This window comes from Polyodon spathula, chromosome 27, assembly GCF_017654505.1.
Source record: "Polyodon spathula isolate WHYD16114869_AA chromosome 27, ASM1765450v1, whole genome shotgun sequence".
Lineage (NCBI taxonomy): Eukaryota > Metazoa > Chordata > Actinopteri > Acipenseriformes > Polyodontidae > Polyodon > Polyodon spathula.
The window spans coordinates 7,585,527-7,603,867 of NC_054560.1; the positions used below are offsets into that span (position 1 = coordinate 7,585,527).

The 18,341-nt window shown below is 42.6% G+C and overlaps 1 protein-coding gene across 1 annotated transcript; it reads right to left on the minus strand.

The window, feature by feature from the left end:
* Positions 1-375: 375 nt before the first annotated feature.
* Positions 376-17,866, minus strand: LOC121301248 (phosphatidylinositol 4-phosphate 5-kinase type-1 gamma-like). Its single transcript, XM_041230412.1, has 5 exons — positions 17,479-17,866; positions 2,282-2,313; positions 1,895-1,987; positions 1,232-1,362; positions 376-743 (listed from the first exon to the last, which is right to left on the minus strand). Exons 1-5 carry the CDS (start codon positions 17,603-17,605, stop codon positions 599-601), a joined length of 528 nt encoding a protein of 175 aa, XP_041086346.1. The 5' UTR covers positions 17,606-17,866; the 3' UTR covers positions 376-598.
* Between the last annotated feature and the right edge of the window lie 475 nt (positions 17,867-18,341).

Sequence of the window (18,341 nt, forward strand, 5' to 3'; positions counted from 1 at the left end):
TTAAGTTACAAACATATTGGAAACAAGAGGCTGTTGGATATTCAAATCTTCTGCCGTAGCCAAGAGCTCTTACTTCCAGTTTCAATTGGTTTGCTTGGTTGACTGGTGTTCGAAACGTTGAGGTCCTACTTTGACATGGTCCCCTGTTCTGGCATTTTCAGTTTCAGTGCGTTTTTAGTATCGATTAAGGCAGTGCAATATGGGAAATACTTCAGAGTTAATCAGTGTGCTCACTATGGACCAGTGGACCAGCTACTGCATATCAGTTTCACCCATTCCAGGTTTTATTATGAGCTTGATTAGCCAGGTAACAAGCTCAGGTGTGTCTTATTGAACTCGTAGTAAACCCAGGAATGGATCAAACTGCTAGGCAATGGGAGTCTTTCTTCAAACCCTGTTAAGTAACAAATAGGATCAATTAAGATCAATGTATGGCAGTGTGTATTATTTATAAAAACACAAAAGATATTTTAGAACATATCAATTTAAAACCAGTCTTAGTAAGTATTTCTCCTGCCAAATGAGCCCAATGAGAATTTTTTTGTTTGTTTTGTTTTTCTATCCAGTGTACACCCACGCGCTGCATTCACTGCACGCTTCACGGACGGGCGACGAGTCCAGTTACCAGATAGTCGTCGGGCCGGATCCCGAACAGCTCTCTGAAGTAGCGGAAGGCGACGGGAGCGTAGGTCTTGAAGCGGAAGTCTGGGAAGTGATGCGCTGGCGTCAGATTGCTGCCTTCACTGGGGAGCGGAGGAGAGGAAACACATTACAGGCAGACCAGGGGCTGCATGCATTGCGCTGGTCTCTGTACAGTATGAATTTAACCATTTTGTTAAATTTTAGTTTTGCAACATCACTTGAATGCACATGCCATCTGAACGCATGGATAATTCATTAAGTGTGCAAAAACTAGATCAGGAGTCAGAAATGCGCACCAGTACTGCGTCCAGTCCTGGGTTTCACCCCACTCCTCTTGTTTCGGTACAGCATGTTATTGAAATGACCAGGTGGCAGGAGTTTGAACAATCAGGCTCCTGCTAAATCTGCTTTGAAATGATCACACTTATCACAGCACGAAGTCTCACTTCAGAATTGTTCATGTAGTTTTAGTGGAGGAACAATTAAATGTAAAAGTTAATTAAGGGTGGTTCTGAAACCCAGGACTGGGTGCATGGCTAGTGAAGGTGTATAATAATAACAACAACAATAATAATAATACTACACTTACCTGGGAAAGAAAATGCTTTCGACAACATAGAAGTCCTGCATGAGCACATCTCTCTCTGGTTTGGAGCTGAGGTTCCCCACAGTGTAGCCAATCCCCAGCTGAATGGCTCCTTTAAGAGCAGAAGAGGTGGTCTACAGAGAAAGAGAGAGAGGGGAGAGTGAGCAACACAGTACTGCACAATGCAAGCAGCCTGGGCATCAACTAACCTTGAAGCAGGAGAGAAACATTTACTGCTGTGCCGTTGCACTCAGTGTCACAAAGCTATATGCAGTTCAATGGCCACACTATAGTATCTTTACTGAAGGGTTGCAGTATTCAGGACAAAGATCTTACAATAGGCAGGCGATAAACAGAAATGTAGATCTGGCATATCAAGAGATTTAACAAGGCAAAAGCACAGCAAAGTGCAGGAAGGCATGACAACTGCCACTTGGGAACACCAGTGAAAAACGACCTTAGCAGTTACAATGGGCTGTTACCAGGTTACATAAATAAATGCACAGTGCAAGCTTAATAAACCGCAAACCTAGAGTTTATAGTTATCATGGTAAACATTTAGAATGGAGCATCAGGGCATACCACCTTCTGCTCATGAGGGGGGATCTTCCAGTGGTAGCGTGTATGTGCCTGTGGTTAGTTGCTTTTGTTCCGTTTACTTTTTACCTTTTTGTAGGTGGTCTCCCCCGACGCGTCAACTCCGCGATGGCCGATCTTTTTTCCGGGGGCGGACCCCAGCTGGCCTGAAGAGGATGACATCTGGAGAAAGAAAGAAAAAAGGAGAGATTGGAATGTTCACTTTGTCACTGAATTCACGAAGTTTCTTTCAGTGTTTCTAAGCTCAGCACTACGGAGCGTTTGACAGTTAGGGATCATAATTCACACTTCTTTTGTTTTTTCACAACCGCTTATTAAAATGCAAAGGGAACAGCAAACACATAATGCATCAGTGGCGGAAAAACAAGTCAATAAATAGTCTGTAACAAAGTCTTCAGAGAGAGTGCGGCTGGGCAGCGGGGGTTCGATAACGTGCCGTTCAGAGAGCTCTCTTACCTCGGTAATGAATGCCTTTTTACCAGCAGCGTCTGTAAAAGAAAGAACAAAAAGAACTGTGTTATCTAGTCAAGTCTGGCTCTGATCAGAGCTGTGTAGCCACTTGGCTATTGTGCATTAGCTAGCAAACACTCTACAGTATACAGCGCAGGGATGGAAATTGCATTGCATTCCTGGTTTCACTACAAGTTTAAAAAGACACGCTTCAGCTTGTTGCAGTATCTATGCACTGTGGCTAATGCAGCACATTAAAACCTGGAATGGGTGAAAATGCTATTCATCCGGAGTTCTATTTCCATCCTTGCACACACAAGCCCATCTGCTTCCCGCAGACCCGATGCAGAGCGGGAGCAGCGAGCCCCAGGAGAGCGCGCGGTACTGCAGGAATGCGACGGGAAACTGTGAAGGCGATAATGAAATTCCACCTTGGGTGGGAAAATGCAAATACAAATACAACTGACGTGCGAGAGACGCCGTCCTCCAACGAGCCAGAGCTATTAAAGCAGTGCCGAAACCGAGGCACAGAGGGGTTTACAACACAGATGCTAGAGTGCAATCTACATTAAACCTCCTCACTGACTCCCTGTAATGAGTAGGATGCAACTGAGCCGGGCTCACAGATCTGCAGAATGGAGTCCTACACAGCGAGCAGAACAGCTTCATGCACACGCGCGTTTAGTGTTTGAGGGCTTTTTGAATTGCCCGCTAATTAATGAGTCCTGCATTGAAAGTTTCTTTTTAAAATGATTTTATATTTGAAATGTATCTTTAAAACAGGGACAAATGTGTCCTCATAAAGGGAGGTTTTGTCAGATTTTCCTACCTCGATCACCACTGTAAACAAGCCCACACACCAGTTTTAGAGTGGAGCTCATGCCTATCCATTCCAGTAAAACACTGACTTGATTCTTTGCTGTATTTACACAGGCTGAGCGCAAGAGGATCGCCAAACACCCGACTGCTGATTTGCGCTTAAAGATTTTTCTAAGTCCCAATTTCTTGCTCCCAATCTGCTTTACTGTGCTTAACGTTTCACAATTTTCACCATCCGGCAGCCTACGCGTCACAATGCTCAACAGAAAAAGCTACAAAACAACTTTAACAATGAAACACACACACACATGCACAGGATGAGGTGGCCAGAAGAAGGTACTTAAAACACCATACAAACTCTGGTACTATGATGCAAGCTAGTTTTCTCATTTGTTCACCTGCTTTCAAGGATGGAAATAAAGACTCCCATTGCATATCAGTTTGATCCATTCCATGTGTTACTATGGGTTCAATAACATGCACCTGACCTTGTTACAGTATCATTACACTGTGACTAATCAAGCTCATAATAAAACCTGGAATGGGTGAAACTGCTATGCAGTAGGAGTCGTATTTCTATCCCTGGCTTGGCTATTCTTTGCACTATTGGCTTGTGCAGGTCATTACCGGTGACACAGTTAGTTAAGCAGTTTACTAATGGGAATGAGGTTCTCTAGATGTATCAAACTTTTTTTTAAAAAGGTCGACATTTGTCAACGGCAGAGGCTTCCACAACATACACTCAAACAAACAAAAAAATATGCAATGAAATCAAATATAAAACAGTGTCTTCCTTTTAGCAGATACATTTAGAACACTCCAATTAAAACTGTGCTCACTATTAAAATAAATAAATCACAGAAAAAAATACACAAAATTGCATTCATTGATTTCACCCACCTGCACAGTATCAAATTCAGGGTTCACCAGAAAATCTCACTGATAAACCGAAAAAAGAACAATAAAAAAATAAAATAAAAAAAACCACACCAACAACTATCAAGCTACAGAGATCCTGCAGCTGCAAGTACTGCCACTGTCCCCGTGCTCTCCTGGCGTGAGCAAATCCCAGCCCTGAAAAGAAAACCTGGACTGGATTGAGGATCTAATCCCTGTGAGCAGCACCAGCCTTCATGCAGCACAAGCTAAACAGCAGGCACTCTGAGCCAATCAGCTGCGCTGAACAGACTCCAGCAGCCAATCAGGGGCCACATGCCTGCTACAGAAGGTTCCAGCGCGGGTAGCAACAAGGAAAGGGGGTGGGGCTGGTGCCAGGCAGACAGGACAGGGTGGCACGTCTTGGATAAGAGCACTCCAGTGGATGCTAAAGAAAGTAGGTGATGTTTTTTCCCCCCCAGATGCTATGGAAATCTAGTGCATGTTCATTTTTATTGTGTTCTGAAATATGCCGTACTGTACACTGTGGCAGAATATATAGACTTGTGTACAGGGGTTTGGGTCAACACCTGCCACATGTAGTGCACACTTTTGTTTAACCAAGCAGATTGATCTGTTACGTAACCAGAACCCCCTGCCATGTACAGTATTCTCTATTCTGCACTATATGCAAGCTGCATCTCCCTGATCCGTACTGATCATTTCCATCTTGGCAGCCCCATTGCAACCTCCTGTAAATGAAGATTTTGAATTAATCCATTCAAATGACTAGGGGTGTAACAATTCACTGTGCATCGATGAATCATGACACTTTCTTTAAATAGTGTATTGTGACAAATATACACGTTCACCTTATTGCATTTTGACCTTGTAACAAAACATTCCTTTCTAAATGATCCTATTATGCATCGTACGAGTAGCCCAACAGAATCATCACGTGTCTCGTGATACATATCATATCGCCACCTACATATCGTGATATGTATCGTTATTGGCAAACACTGCAATGGAATCATGATAGCAGGAGCTGGCTTGTTTTCCTGGTATTGTGTGAGGTCACTAGGGCTCACATTGTCATGCCCGATTCCTGTAACTTTCCTGTGCATTAAACTGTATGTCAATGCTACTCAAACCTCAACATTCACCGAGACGTTACCTATGGTCCACTGGAGAAAACCAGGCATTAAAGTTGTCTACAGGAAAATTAACTGAAAACTGAGATTGTTACATCAATAACAGTAACTGTTATCACTCCCGAGAATCATGCCAATTCAATAAACTCGCAGGAAAAAAAAATGACTGCAATCACAAGGACAATATGGGCTGATTTAGAGAGACGAAAGAGGCAAGGGTGTGGAGGGGAGAGAGGGGGGAATATTAGAGGAAGACAAAGACCATCACATATCAGAGAGAGACACAGAGGGAGAGAGAGAGAGAGAGAAATGGAAAAAGTATGAGAGATCTATAGATATAAATGAGAAATAAACTAATACAGGACAGGTAAATGTAGATAGACTGATGCATTGTGTGTCTCAGAGAGAGAGAGAGGCACAGATCCACGAGGCTCTGCATGAGACCAGCTCCACAGTAACACAATCCGCTCTCTCAGCAGACAGCAGACCCACATTCCCCTACTCCAGCCTCTCTTTAATGAAAACACATCAGACAGTAGACAGGAGAAAAAATTACCAATAATTACACCAACATAGCTGAAAGCTGGTCCATGCACTAGAAGTGTGGGATGCTGCATGATAAAAACAGTCGTAGCTTTAGTAGGAGGATGTTTTGTTGGGGGGGTGCAGATTTTTGCTTCCAGTGCTTGCCAAAAATCGATCCCCTCCCACTGCCTGCCCATTTCATCAGGCCCAGGGTCCCGTACAGTCATTCTCCTGGGGCGATGAACACTAGATTAGTGGTGGTCATACACTAGCTGGGACACAGCACTGTAGCTTGGTGTTCAACCACAGCACACAACATCCCAATGGCACAGACAAGGGATGGAAATAAGACTCCTACTGCATAGCACTTTCACCCATTCCAGGTTTTACTGTGAGCTTGATTAGCCACAGTGTGTATCAGGTAACAAGCTCAGGTGTGTCTTGCTAAACGAGAAGACTTTGCAGGAATGGATTTTGCTGTTGCCCTGTTGCCCAAGTCACGACATGATATGAATCATGACACATGTAATGGTCCTGACAGTACTTGTATGACGCATAAGATCAAACTGACTGTTCTGATAAAAAACACAAGTTAAATAAGTTAGGGAGAGTGTGTATTCATACCAACTATAAATTTTACATGCGACCTTATGATTTGCACTGACCTTGTTACGTACTGTTGTCAATACTGTAGACAATGTTATTTGAAGCTGAAATGGCGGATTGTGCATGCTACAGCACAGTTGCATTCATTCATTAAATTCCCTGAAATATCTGCACAGTGATCGTGTCTCGCTGCCCAGACCAGGCATGTATTAAGGTAACAGTATAGCAACACCAGTGCCAGATATAGGATTACAGCAAGAAACAGTACAAATTTGAGAAGTCTGTAAACAAAAGTCACAATGCGCTATGAATCCTAATCTAGCCGTGTCCCACTTCATAGCTGTGAAGTGCTAGCTGGTATGCATACAGATGCCCAGCGTGGGAGGCTACAGCACAAGATCACCTACTTGCATTTTCCATTTCAACAAAACAATATACATCTGAAGGACTTTGAAGTGCAGTTATGGGTCCCCAGCACTGTTTATCTTACACGGCAACAGTAGCAGCAACGAACACTGGATCAAATAAAAAAAGAAAATAACATTTTTAAAAAAAGGCAACTACTGTAGAAGAACCAGAGCAGCAACAAAATACTTGTTTTCAAGTTTCTCGTGGGTCGGACATGGAAGCTGGCAGCTTGTGCTTGGTATTCCCAGCAGTTCTCCTGGGAACTTCTCTGCACTGCCTTCGTCGCTCGTACACCTGTAGATTTGCAGCACTGGAAGCTTTACCCTTCAGCTAAGCATTGACATTTTTCATGCATTTATATTTATTGGAAATGCATTACCCGGTGGGATATATCTAACCCTTTCAGATAGTATAATGCAAGGATGGAAATTAGACTCCTGTTGCATAGCAGTTTCGCCCATTCCAGGTTTTACTTCAAGCTTGATTAGCTCCAGTGTCTAGGTAAGAAGCGCAGGTGTCACTTATTAGACTCCTAGTGAAACCAGGAATGGATCAAACTGCTAAGCAGTGGGAGTCTTATTTCCATCCCTACAACGAATGAGGATGCTCACAGGGTATAGATACCAGTAGGAGTACAGATCAGGCACCCAAAGACATTCTAGGACTTGTAAATGTGGAGAGACTATATAATTACATGATTATATAAATTTAAGTTAAAATCTTGCCTTGGTCATTAAGTTTATGTTACTTACCACTGCAAGGTACTTAAAATGACTAGTTGATGGCACAGGATGACTTAAGGACTATAAATCAAACATCCTGGGATCAGAAGGGTTATAAGCTTGACTGAGCATTTCAGTCCACAGAGCTTGAGAACGACCATTCACATGGGAACGAGGGTGCAGATTATCTCTGCGTCTCTCTGGGATGGCGTTCACACAGGAATCCGCCGATTATGAGACGGCTCATTTAATCGCTTCACCCAGAAAGGAATCCACCCCCCCCCCCCCCCCCCCCAAAAACACAGAAACGACTTTCTAAAAAGAACACAAGGATGGGAGCAGCCCTAGAGACACATGGCAAATTAAGCAACAGTAAGATGGAAAAAAGGACTGGCTCAAACTGCTATGCAACGGGAGTCTTCCAGTATGCCCATCCCTGTACAGCAATACCTATTTATGACCCACTGCAGTAGCCTACTACCTTGCTTTGCAGTGAATGTTTTTTTTACTCTGTTAATAGTGGGATTTACATTAGGTCATGAATTTAGAGTCGGTATATACAGTAGCTATACAGGTGTAGGCAACAGCACCCCCTATGTATGACCCACGGTAGCAGCCTTTAAGTCTTGACTGGCTCTAGGCTTCTCCCATTGCTGCAGCGTGCAGGTGGGTTTACCTTCCAGGACTACCCACACTGTCCTTGGTTCAGTCCAGGCTTGGGACCTTCCTGCCTCAGCGGGTGACAGCAGCCAGTCCCGTCAGGCTGGGAGCTAAAAACAGCTTCTCCCCCCGAGGGCAGCGATTAAAGAAACGTTACGCAACGCTCTCCGGTATGTCATGCTCTCGCGCACTCGGGAGGGAAAAGTCTTGTTTTCTTCTTTGCTCAGAAATGCACTGCACTGTATATATAAGGGCTTATCTGTAAGGAGCAAAAAATAGATATTTGAAATAAACTCAGAAAAGCAGGCAAATCGCATACGGACGATCGTAACCCTTTAAGGTACAAGGCATCACGCACCCCACAAATAAAAAGATGTTAACCACCTTCTTGTTGCAAAGAGGTGCTCGAAACAGGGTTTAAAATGTACTGACAGGTTGGATCTGCTCCTTCAAATTGTCAGTTTCCTCCTCGCGATTCTTGAGTCGCTCTCAAATGCATTTTAAGAAGATACTGCGTACCTTAAGGGGACAAAACCAGCAAAATAATAAACAGATCTGACAGCATGATCACTTATTTGCCAGTATGTTTGTATGTTCCCCAGTCTGTGGCTACAAGGAAATTCACAACATTAGCCTTTTCAAAAGGTCATGAGGCGTGGCGAGTTTTTTTTGTTAGTTTTTTTTTTTTTTTTAAACTAGTTTCTGGCAGTTCCAAACTGACAACACGCATGCTTTAGATTCTTCTTATTATTTATTTAAATGTTGTATTCATAACCCTCCCCGAGCTATATGATGAATAATACATGCAGATCAAGAACAAATAATTAAAATGCTACCACCATCCACTTCATTGCAACTGCAACAATTACTTCATACCTTGTCAGAAAAATCACACAGACTCGCAAAAGGTTTGAAACCTTTTTAAATACATTTGTATGTTTAAATGAGTGGCCATCCAGCACTGGGGTTCACAACTATCACTACTATAGTGCTTTCCCTTTATATTGCTGTAGTCTGGAGCCATAGTTACTTACGACCCTGTGTTCTCAAGAATCAGCTGCTAATGAAAGTGCTAGTGCGCTACAGCGCTATATTTCCTGCAGAGCTACAGCCCTGACACTTTCAATAAGGTGTAAACTCTAAAGATCAGGCCGTGCGACTGCAACGTCACTTCTGCCCTGTCCTCGCTGTGATGTCAACTCAGAGTCCTACAGCAATATCAAACATGTGCTTATCATATTAGGCTGTTTTAATATTGTTTTTTCATTTCTTTAATTACTTTTTTTTTTTGCTAATCGCATGCCCTCAGTGCAGTACTATCGTTTTGTTTTAAGACACACTGCTCTGACAAAAAAGCACATGAACTGCCCCCTCATCCCTTTTAAAGAAAGGGTATTGCCTCCAGTAGCAGGGTACATAAAGGCTGCTTGCTTGATCACATGTGCTATTCATGTATCGTGGACAAATATATCTGGACTGCAGTCAATCCAGCGCACACTAATAGAATCATTTAAAGATAAAATACATTAAAGCTAAAAGGATACACACAGTACCAAATACACTGTACTTAATCTTTGTAAATGGTTATATAATCTGCACACACTCACAATAGCAGCTGTTGGCCACTCAACTAGGGACTAAAACAGACTGAAGGATTTAGTATGCTTAAGTAAAAAGGAAAAACAGAAAGCGTCAAAACAGAGAGAAATAAAGCCTTGTTTTTCTCTCACCTAAGGGGAAATAAAGAGATTGCAGTGTGCGTATTCTGTAAATACAATCGATACATTAGAAGCCACTGCAATCGCTCGAGGCAGACCAAGCTCAACGCAACGAGGTGGAGCAAAGCAATCGTCCTCACACTGCAGCACCTACGAGCGTACAATAGTGGGATGCAACTTATTTTGATGGGACACCAAAAACTGAGCTGGAATCCGGTCCAGATTTAAACAGAAGACTCCCCCGTTTGAGTACGCAAGTTGTCTCCCAGCCTAGTCGATTAAAGACTAATAGCTGGGAGACGAGGAATCTTGTTCTGACGCCACTCGACCAAAATTAACGTAAGCCTTTTTACAACACGAGTGTCAGTTATGTCAGGACTAAGGCAGCTGCAGCAGCAGAGAGGCACCCACACAGAGGCAAAGAGCCGTGGATTACAAACAGCAACGCGAGCAAGACAAGGCAGACAACGGAGGGGTCAGACAGAAGGGTCTCTCTTCCGGAAGGGGGGCTCTTGCAATCTGTTCATTCATTCCAGAGCTCGCTCCGAGGAAGTCTGATGAAGTACTGATGCACAAGGAGGAGGGGTTTTAGGGAAGAGATCTTCCGTGCTGTCCAAACTCAAGGGCACCTCCCAGGTTCTCTGGGAAGCAGAACGCTTCACCTGCTGTTTTGTTGCCAAATCCGGTGTGATTTGCAGATGCAATGGGGTTTGCTTTTGGTCTTCTAGAACAATACAAACCTCTGTTACAGTGCAATATATCATGTAAAGAAGGTATCCCTCGACTCAGAGACACAGTTAATCGTTCCACCCCAGCAGATGAGCCAAGGCTTTGAAGGATTAAACATACAAAATGCAAAAGAATAATGCTAAATGGCAAAGATTTTACTGTTTACCAGAAAAAACACATTGTTTTGAGAACATCTGGAATTTGTTTAAATAAACAGTTTGTATGTCAAATTTAAATAAAATCTATTTCACTGTAAAATGTGTATGTAACATTTATTAAAACCCTCAATGGGAGAGGGACTATAAAAGCAAAGAGTGATTTCAGGCACTAAAAACAGTACTAAAATCTAAATGAATGCAAGTAAACAACTGACAATGTCCGCAGCAGGATTTAGGTGTCCCTTAGGTGCACTTCTCTCATATCTGTAGAAACCAACTTTATATTCCCAGCCAAACGAATCAAGTTGAGCGATCAGATCAGTCTTATAATCGGCAGTTCATGGCGTAACTTCCAATGCCTGATGCGTGGTAAATAAAAACAAAAACAAAAACAAACAAACAATTTGCCAAATCGACTACGCATCTCTTAAATGACAACCTGCCTCTTCAGCAAAGACATTAACGGGATTGTGGGGTTTGAGTTGGGATTCCTGTTACAAGCACCAATGCCCTAATGGGCGCCCGTGTACTGGAAGAACGTTTTTGGGGTATATGCACCGAACAAACCAGTTTTGACCCCATCCTTGCCACTGTCTGCACAGGTTTTAAAATGGTCTTGATGACCCACAGCAAGCAAGGAAACAAGGCTGGGACCACCTGCTGTAGACTCAATTCTCTTCCACTGGCTTGACTAGACTTGAGCCAGGGCCCACTGTGGAGGGCAGGCAGCAACCGCCCGGGGTTAAAGGTGAAAGCTTGCAAGAGGTCAAAAGGCAGTTGAGGCTGGAGTGCAGTATTTTACAATGGAATGGGAGAGGGGGTGGAGCAGCTGGGAAACAGAATAAACATTGTTCTATTAAATGCAGGGCCTTTAAACCCTTATTATTGATCAACAATTAGGACTCATTCACAACCGGGCGCAGGGGTAACTATGTAAAGCTGAGCAAAGCAGCTGTCAGGATAACAAGACACAAAGATAACAGCTCCCAGCAGATGAGGTCATTGTGACGGGATCGCCAGCCACTCAGTTCTGCCCAATCAAGCTCATTTCTACTGCAGCATCATCGGCTTGTTAAACTGTGTACTGGGATATGCCCTACTGTTCAACACAAACACAAAGACATAAGCTACTGCACAAGGACAAAAGCTACCGCTTTCAATTCTTAGCTTTATATTTTTGCATTTTCAGTTTCTTCAGAAATGTTCAGTTCTTGGTACTGTTGTTCTTGTACCCATTAAAAAGAGAAATAAACAAGCTACAGTATCACGACTTCTCATTTCTGTTAGGATGAGGAAGAATTAAAAATGTAAAAAACAAACAATGAAGCGAGAGTTTCACAGTGGTTTTGTTTCCCCCACAAACCTGTACATGTCCAGCACGTAGTACAATTTACAAAAAGACGCCCAACGAGTGTTCTGGTTTTTTTTTTTTTTTTTTTTTTTTTTTATTTAACTTTCCAAAGTCGTCAAACTAAAAATGAAAACAGCAGAAGTTCGCTGTTCACACATCCCTGAATGGTCATGGGCTGTTATAAGCATGCTGTCTGGCAACATTTACAGACTTCTGATCGCGGATGTGTTTCCTGACGCTGGTTGGGTGGGGAAAGCATCCCCCCGCACAACAAAATCAGATATGGAAATAAGACTCCAGTTGCATAGCAGTGTCACCCATTCCAGGTTTTACTGGGAGCTTGATTTGCTACAGGGCAGGGCTACCCAACCCTGGTCCTGCCCCTCCTAGTTTTTGTTCTCTAAATTACTTAATTGGACCAATTAAGTTCTTATTAGAAGCTTAATTAGTCCAGTTAACCAATTTAGTGTACAGTTAGAACAAAAACCAGGAATGGCAGCAGCCTTCCAGGATGAGGATTGAGTACCTCTGCTACAGTGTACAGATGCCAGGCTCAGGTGCATCTTATTAAACTCATAGTAAAACCAGGAATGGATCAAACTGCTATGCAACAGGAGTCTTATTTCCATGGCTAGTAAAGAAAAGCTGCAAAATCGAACCTTGTTTAGGACGCACTTGTTCCATACAGCAACAGCCCCTTGTCATAAGCTGCTGGTAAGGGACCTCACCCGTCATAAGCAGAATTATACTGATCTGTGCTGGATTATAAACGTGATTATAAACATCCATTCCTGTGCTCTTTGTCATTACGCGAGGTTTGTTATTAGCTTGATGGTAACTGGTTTCTTCCAAAGCTGTACTTAATTCATCTATAACTGCCACTAAATGATCAGCTTTATGAAACAGATCAATCCCCAATTACAGTCAGCAGATGTCAGGGGGCGGGTTCAGGCTGACAGTGCTGCTGTGCCTCAGGTTTCTGTTTGAGACAGACAGATGCTAAACAATGAACACTGGAGCTCAGCTGCAGTTGTGGGAATATGTTTATCTACTCAACCAGCCCAGAGGAAGTGGGGAAAAAAGGAATTGATAAGCTGGGGTACATTCTGACCTTGCTGTCTGGATCAACATTTTAACACACAGCAAGAAATTGACAGAGTTTAGCCATTGCTCGTAAACACAACGGAAGCAGAGTTTGCAAAGCTACACACACAGTTAGGCAGGATATATAAGACAGGACCTTATTAGTACAAGCGAGGTAAGCTTACCTGAATCCTCTCCTGATGACAGACCACCTCCGTACCTGAGCTCTCCCCCAGAAAATGAGGTAACTGATCATTATCAGATTTCTGTTTAAAATTAGGTGTCACATGTGTGGTGTCGAACGACCAATGTTTACGCTACAGGTGTGCAACTTCTGAATATCGGAACCAAATCAAACGAACCTTACTAGCCATTGGTGCCGAGTGCACTCGTTTGCAGACATCAAGTTACATGAGTTTCCTTACAGACAGGTGGATAAACACCATACAGGCACCAAGAAAAAGAAGAACATGAAATATGTTTTAAACATTACTAAAAGCATGCATAAAGGGGAACAGCTGTACTGCACTTTAGTAAAACGAGACTGTAAATCTACACTTCATATTGGACGTGTATATTTTATATATATAGATGCACACAAAACCTGGGGAATGAGATTGGTGGCCTGAATCATCACACTTGTGGTTGTAACTTTTTTTTTTTTTTATTCTTGCTGCAGTGTTGGATCTGCTTCACATAAGAAGGGGTGCACGGCCCTGGCTGGGTTTGTCCTTCACCTTCAGGCATGGAAATAAGACTTCCCATGGCCCAGCGGTTTGATCCATTCTTGGTTTTACTATGAAACTGAATAAGGCACACCCAAGCTTGTGACCTATACAAGCTCATCTTAAAACCTGGAACGGGCGAAACTGTTGTGAATAGTAATCTTATTCCCCTCCCTGACCTACACTTTGAGGAAACAATCATTTCCTGGGGATTGTTCTGTTTGTGTCGGACAGATTTTTCCAAAAGCCTATCAGGAATGCTGTTTTTAATTAACTTTTAGGACAATGGTATTATTGGTTCGTATCAGTTAAGAGAAAGAACAAAAAAATAAGCACACATGCATTAGAAGAGACATATAAAACAGCAGCCCTCTCTCAGGCTTGATTCAAAGCTACAATAATAAAGGGATAATGACGGACGCAGCAGCAGCAGCTGCAGCTCTGCAGGTCTGAAGCCTCCTTGCTGCAGAGCGCTCCCCTTCCCTGGGTCACTGCCAGCAACAGGATGTCGTTCTCAAGGAGATAAAACTAGAGAAAACAGGAACCACACAATTTAAAGCAGCAGTGTCCTCCTATACTGTTCCTCCTTTCCACTGTCCAAGCGAGCAGCTCTGGGCGACCATGTTTCTAACCAGCCTGTTTCCTTTACACATCCACAGCAGATGTGTCAGGGCAGGGTTGCCTGGGGATGGAAATAAAGACTCCCATTGCATAGCAGTTTGATCCATGCCTGGTTTTACTATTAAGACACACCTGAGCTTGTTACCTATACACTGTGTCTAAGCAAGCATGTGATAAAAACCTGGAAAAGGTGAAACTGCTATGCAATAGGAGCCTTGTTGCCATCCCTGTTGTCCATCAACACCTCTCCCAAATCAAAAACAGACATTTAAAAACAACACCTTTAGCAGAGTCGTTTTCAATGCTCCCAGACCTGTTTGATGCTCAAACCCCCCCCCCCCCCCCCCCCCCCCCCCCCCCCCCCAAAAAAAAAAAACAGCTGCAGCTGGAATCAGAAAATGGCTTGTCAGCTGACTTTTCCAGCAGACAACAAAAGATTTGTTTAAAGCTACAAAAACACTGAAAGCTACAGGCTCAACAAAATAAAAACACCCAGTTAAAAATGAACAGTACAGCTAAACAGTATAAACTGTTTAAATACCAAATGGGAAAATGGGCTATACCAGGCAGTACAAACGAGAGAGCAGAATCCATTTCCACTGCATAGCAGTTTGATCCACTCCTGGTTTTACTACAACAAGACGCACTTGAGCTTGTTACCTATGTGTCTAACCAAGGTCCTATTAAAACCTGGAATGGGTGAAACTGCTATGCAATAGGAGCATGATTTCCAACCCTGGAATCCTCATCTAAAAACAGGTATACTGAGACACAGGCAACCAACTACGCAATCCAGGAAAGCTCCATTATTTAATCTACTTATCTCTTCCTGACAAATTAACAGAGTGGTGCTCAGCACTTATGTTGTCCTTGTAAGCTGAAGGAATTTGCATAGGCAGTGAGCGTTTAATTCTTTACACGCTTGCTGCCTGTTTGCTTTTAGAAATGTGTTGGTACAGCTCAATTCATTTCCAACCTGACAAACAGGAGGTTATATCACAAGAGGCTTTGCAAAGTAAACATTGTAACAAGACATACAAATATAGAGAGATCAAATACACGGCAGCATTGACCGACTGTCCCCATTTATGGAAAAGCTTTTCCATCGCCCTGCCCTAGAGTGGTTTGTAGAACAGGGGATGTCCTGTTATGTCTGAGACATGCTTAGATCACCAATACCTGTAACACAGGTGGGTGCAACGATACACTGATGTCACGATACGGATCGCGATACAACATGCATCACTATAAGCGCGATGGTCTAGATTCATCTAACTGTATAACGCATACAAAATTATAATTTAACGATGGTCCAATTTGCTAAAAAACAAATGAGATGGGATAGAGAGAATGTGTATTAGTACCAACTAAAAAACACACGTATTCTTCACTCAAGAACCACTTGGTGAACTACAATGAGCTGCGTGCTGCTTTTCTTACTGCAGCACAACACACAGCGTCAGTGCAATATATCACGAATTGCTACGCCCCTGTTAACACAGCGTCTTAATTGCGCGGCATGGTTGCAGAGTTCAGTCACGCAGCTGCTGAGAATGCTGACAAGTGTGGATCTGCATTAAAATATCACCTCAGATTCGGTCTCTTCACCTTTGTGCAAAAACCACACCCACACAAATGCACTATCCTTTCAAAGTCACTCCATATAGTCCAAGCACTGCAGGGCAAATTGCTCATGAGGCATTTCATGAGCATGCAAAAAGCACTGAAAGAGCCTAAACAAACAGATGGGTAGAATGAGAGAACCAGTGAACTAAGATAGCAGTGCTGAAAGTGAAACTACCTCAATGAAATCAAGTTTATCTATAAGCAATGACCAGGGTGCTGCCTTTACTTACTCATTGGGATGGAAATTACAACTCATGCAACCTTGAGAGGTGGTTTGGATATCACTGCAAAGACCTGACAGTAATTAATAATGGAATACTATATGTTCATATACTATATATTTTATTAAGGCTCATATTTTATTATTATTTATTTCTTAGCAGATGCCCTTACCCAGGGAGACTTACAGCTGTATACAAAAAACACATATTAAGAACTACAGTACAATTAAGAGCAAGATACAAAAATACAATGGCTTCAGTCCTAATAAGAGCAAATACAAAACACAGTACGATTTGATATCGGGGCAGTTCAAGAGCAGATAACAGTGTTGATAGTTACATCAGGGTTAGATACTAGTGCAGGTGAAATACAAAATACTACAGATTGGGTTAAATGCAGGATTACATACAGTATGGTGTATAGGTTTGCAACACCATCTGTTTTTTTTTTATTAGAATTACAGTATACAAAATAATTCCACTGTCTGTACTGACACATGGATATGAACACATTTAGAAAAATGCCTTTTTCTGATATCCTATTTTTACTCCTGATCAAATCTGCTTCAAAACTTGGGATAACAACAGTAGAACACATCAAACATCCTCCCGTCGTCACCACGCCTGAAGCGGTATGTTCTGTATATGAATCAATAAACCCAGTGCTTACATAAACTAGAGCAAACCCCAAACACACACACACCAGAGCTGCTTGCGTCTACACCGGTGTGAATGGTACAGAATTGACCGTTCAAATTGAAAGGTCAGCGTCTACAGCAATGCAATGCCTATTTAAACTGTGCTAGATATATAACCAACCACGCAAAAACTTGTCTCACCGCTGTGTAAAGCTTGCAAAAGCGTAGGCTAGGGGCAGATCACTTTAATCCCATTAAACCTACCAACGTAATAATATCATGACATAACAATTATTTTACATGATGACATAGCGATAGTATCAATCTCAATATATATATATATATATATATATATATATATATATATATATATATATATATATATATATATACACATACACACACACACACACACACACACACACACACACACACACACACACACAGTATTAACCTGCTCACTGTTTTTCATCTATAGCAAATCTCACGTCGACAGCCTTATAAAGATCTGAATTTTGTGATGCGTGTAAAATGCCTATGAATGTTATTATGAAAGCGCTTACCTGTCTCCCAGGTATCCATCGCAAAGATAACGGTTTCCGTGTCATCAAACGCCACTGCCCCGGCTGAGGGGCTCGCTTCCCCGGCCTCGGCCGGGCTCGCCGATCCCTCCGCCGCCGCCGCTTCCATTCGGGATCCCGAGATTAGGAAGAGGGCGACCGACCCCCGTAGAAATACAACAACACGATGTCCTCCAAAAATAGATAAATAAATGACTTGCTATTTATATTATTATTATTTGTTGGCGGCTATGCGATGAATGATGAGGATTACAAACGGACTGGCATGCAAGCCGCTCAGCTGCTATTGCTTGTCTTATTTATTATACAGTCAAGAGCAGAGCCAGCAAACCGGCTGCCTCTGTTTGCGTCTCCGCTCCGACCTCGTTAACAGCGCACCCCATGCGCTCCACGTCACCAAGTCTTGGGTAAGCGTGCACCAACAGTGACGCAAGCGTCCAACGAATTTGCATGACGATGATGTCATTTGTGAACATCGATTTTATTTAAAAATCACGACTTTAAATAAATACATCTTTGCTGTGGTTTTGCAAACTAACCATTCGTTTCTATTGCATGCATTGCAGTATGCGAACTGCGTGAATCATTGCACAGTGTGGCTGCAGCTAAGGGGATATAAACTTACATATTGATTTTTCACTGGCTGGCAAGTCCTCAATATCAAATGCCCTTGCAGTGGTAGCAGCAATATCCATTATATAATACAATGTAGACAATCAATATGCTTCTAATTTTCCTTTAATGGTCAGTTTTGACTCAATCCAGTTCTTGCTTTCAAATTTAAAGCACTGAAGGGGGGTTAGTGACAGTGGCACTGGCGCTAAATACCGGCAGTGAAAGCTCCA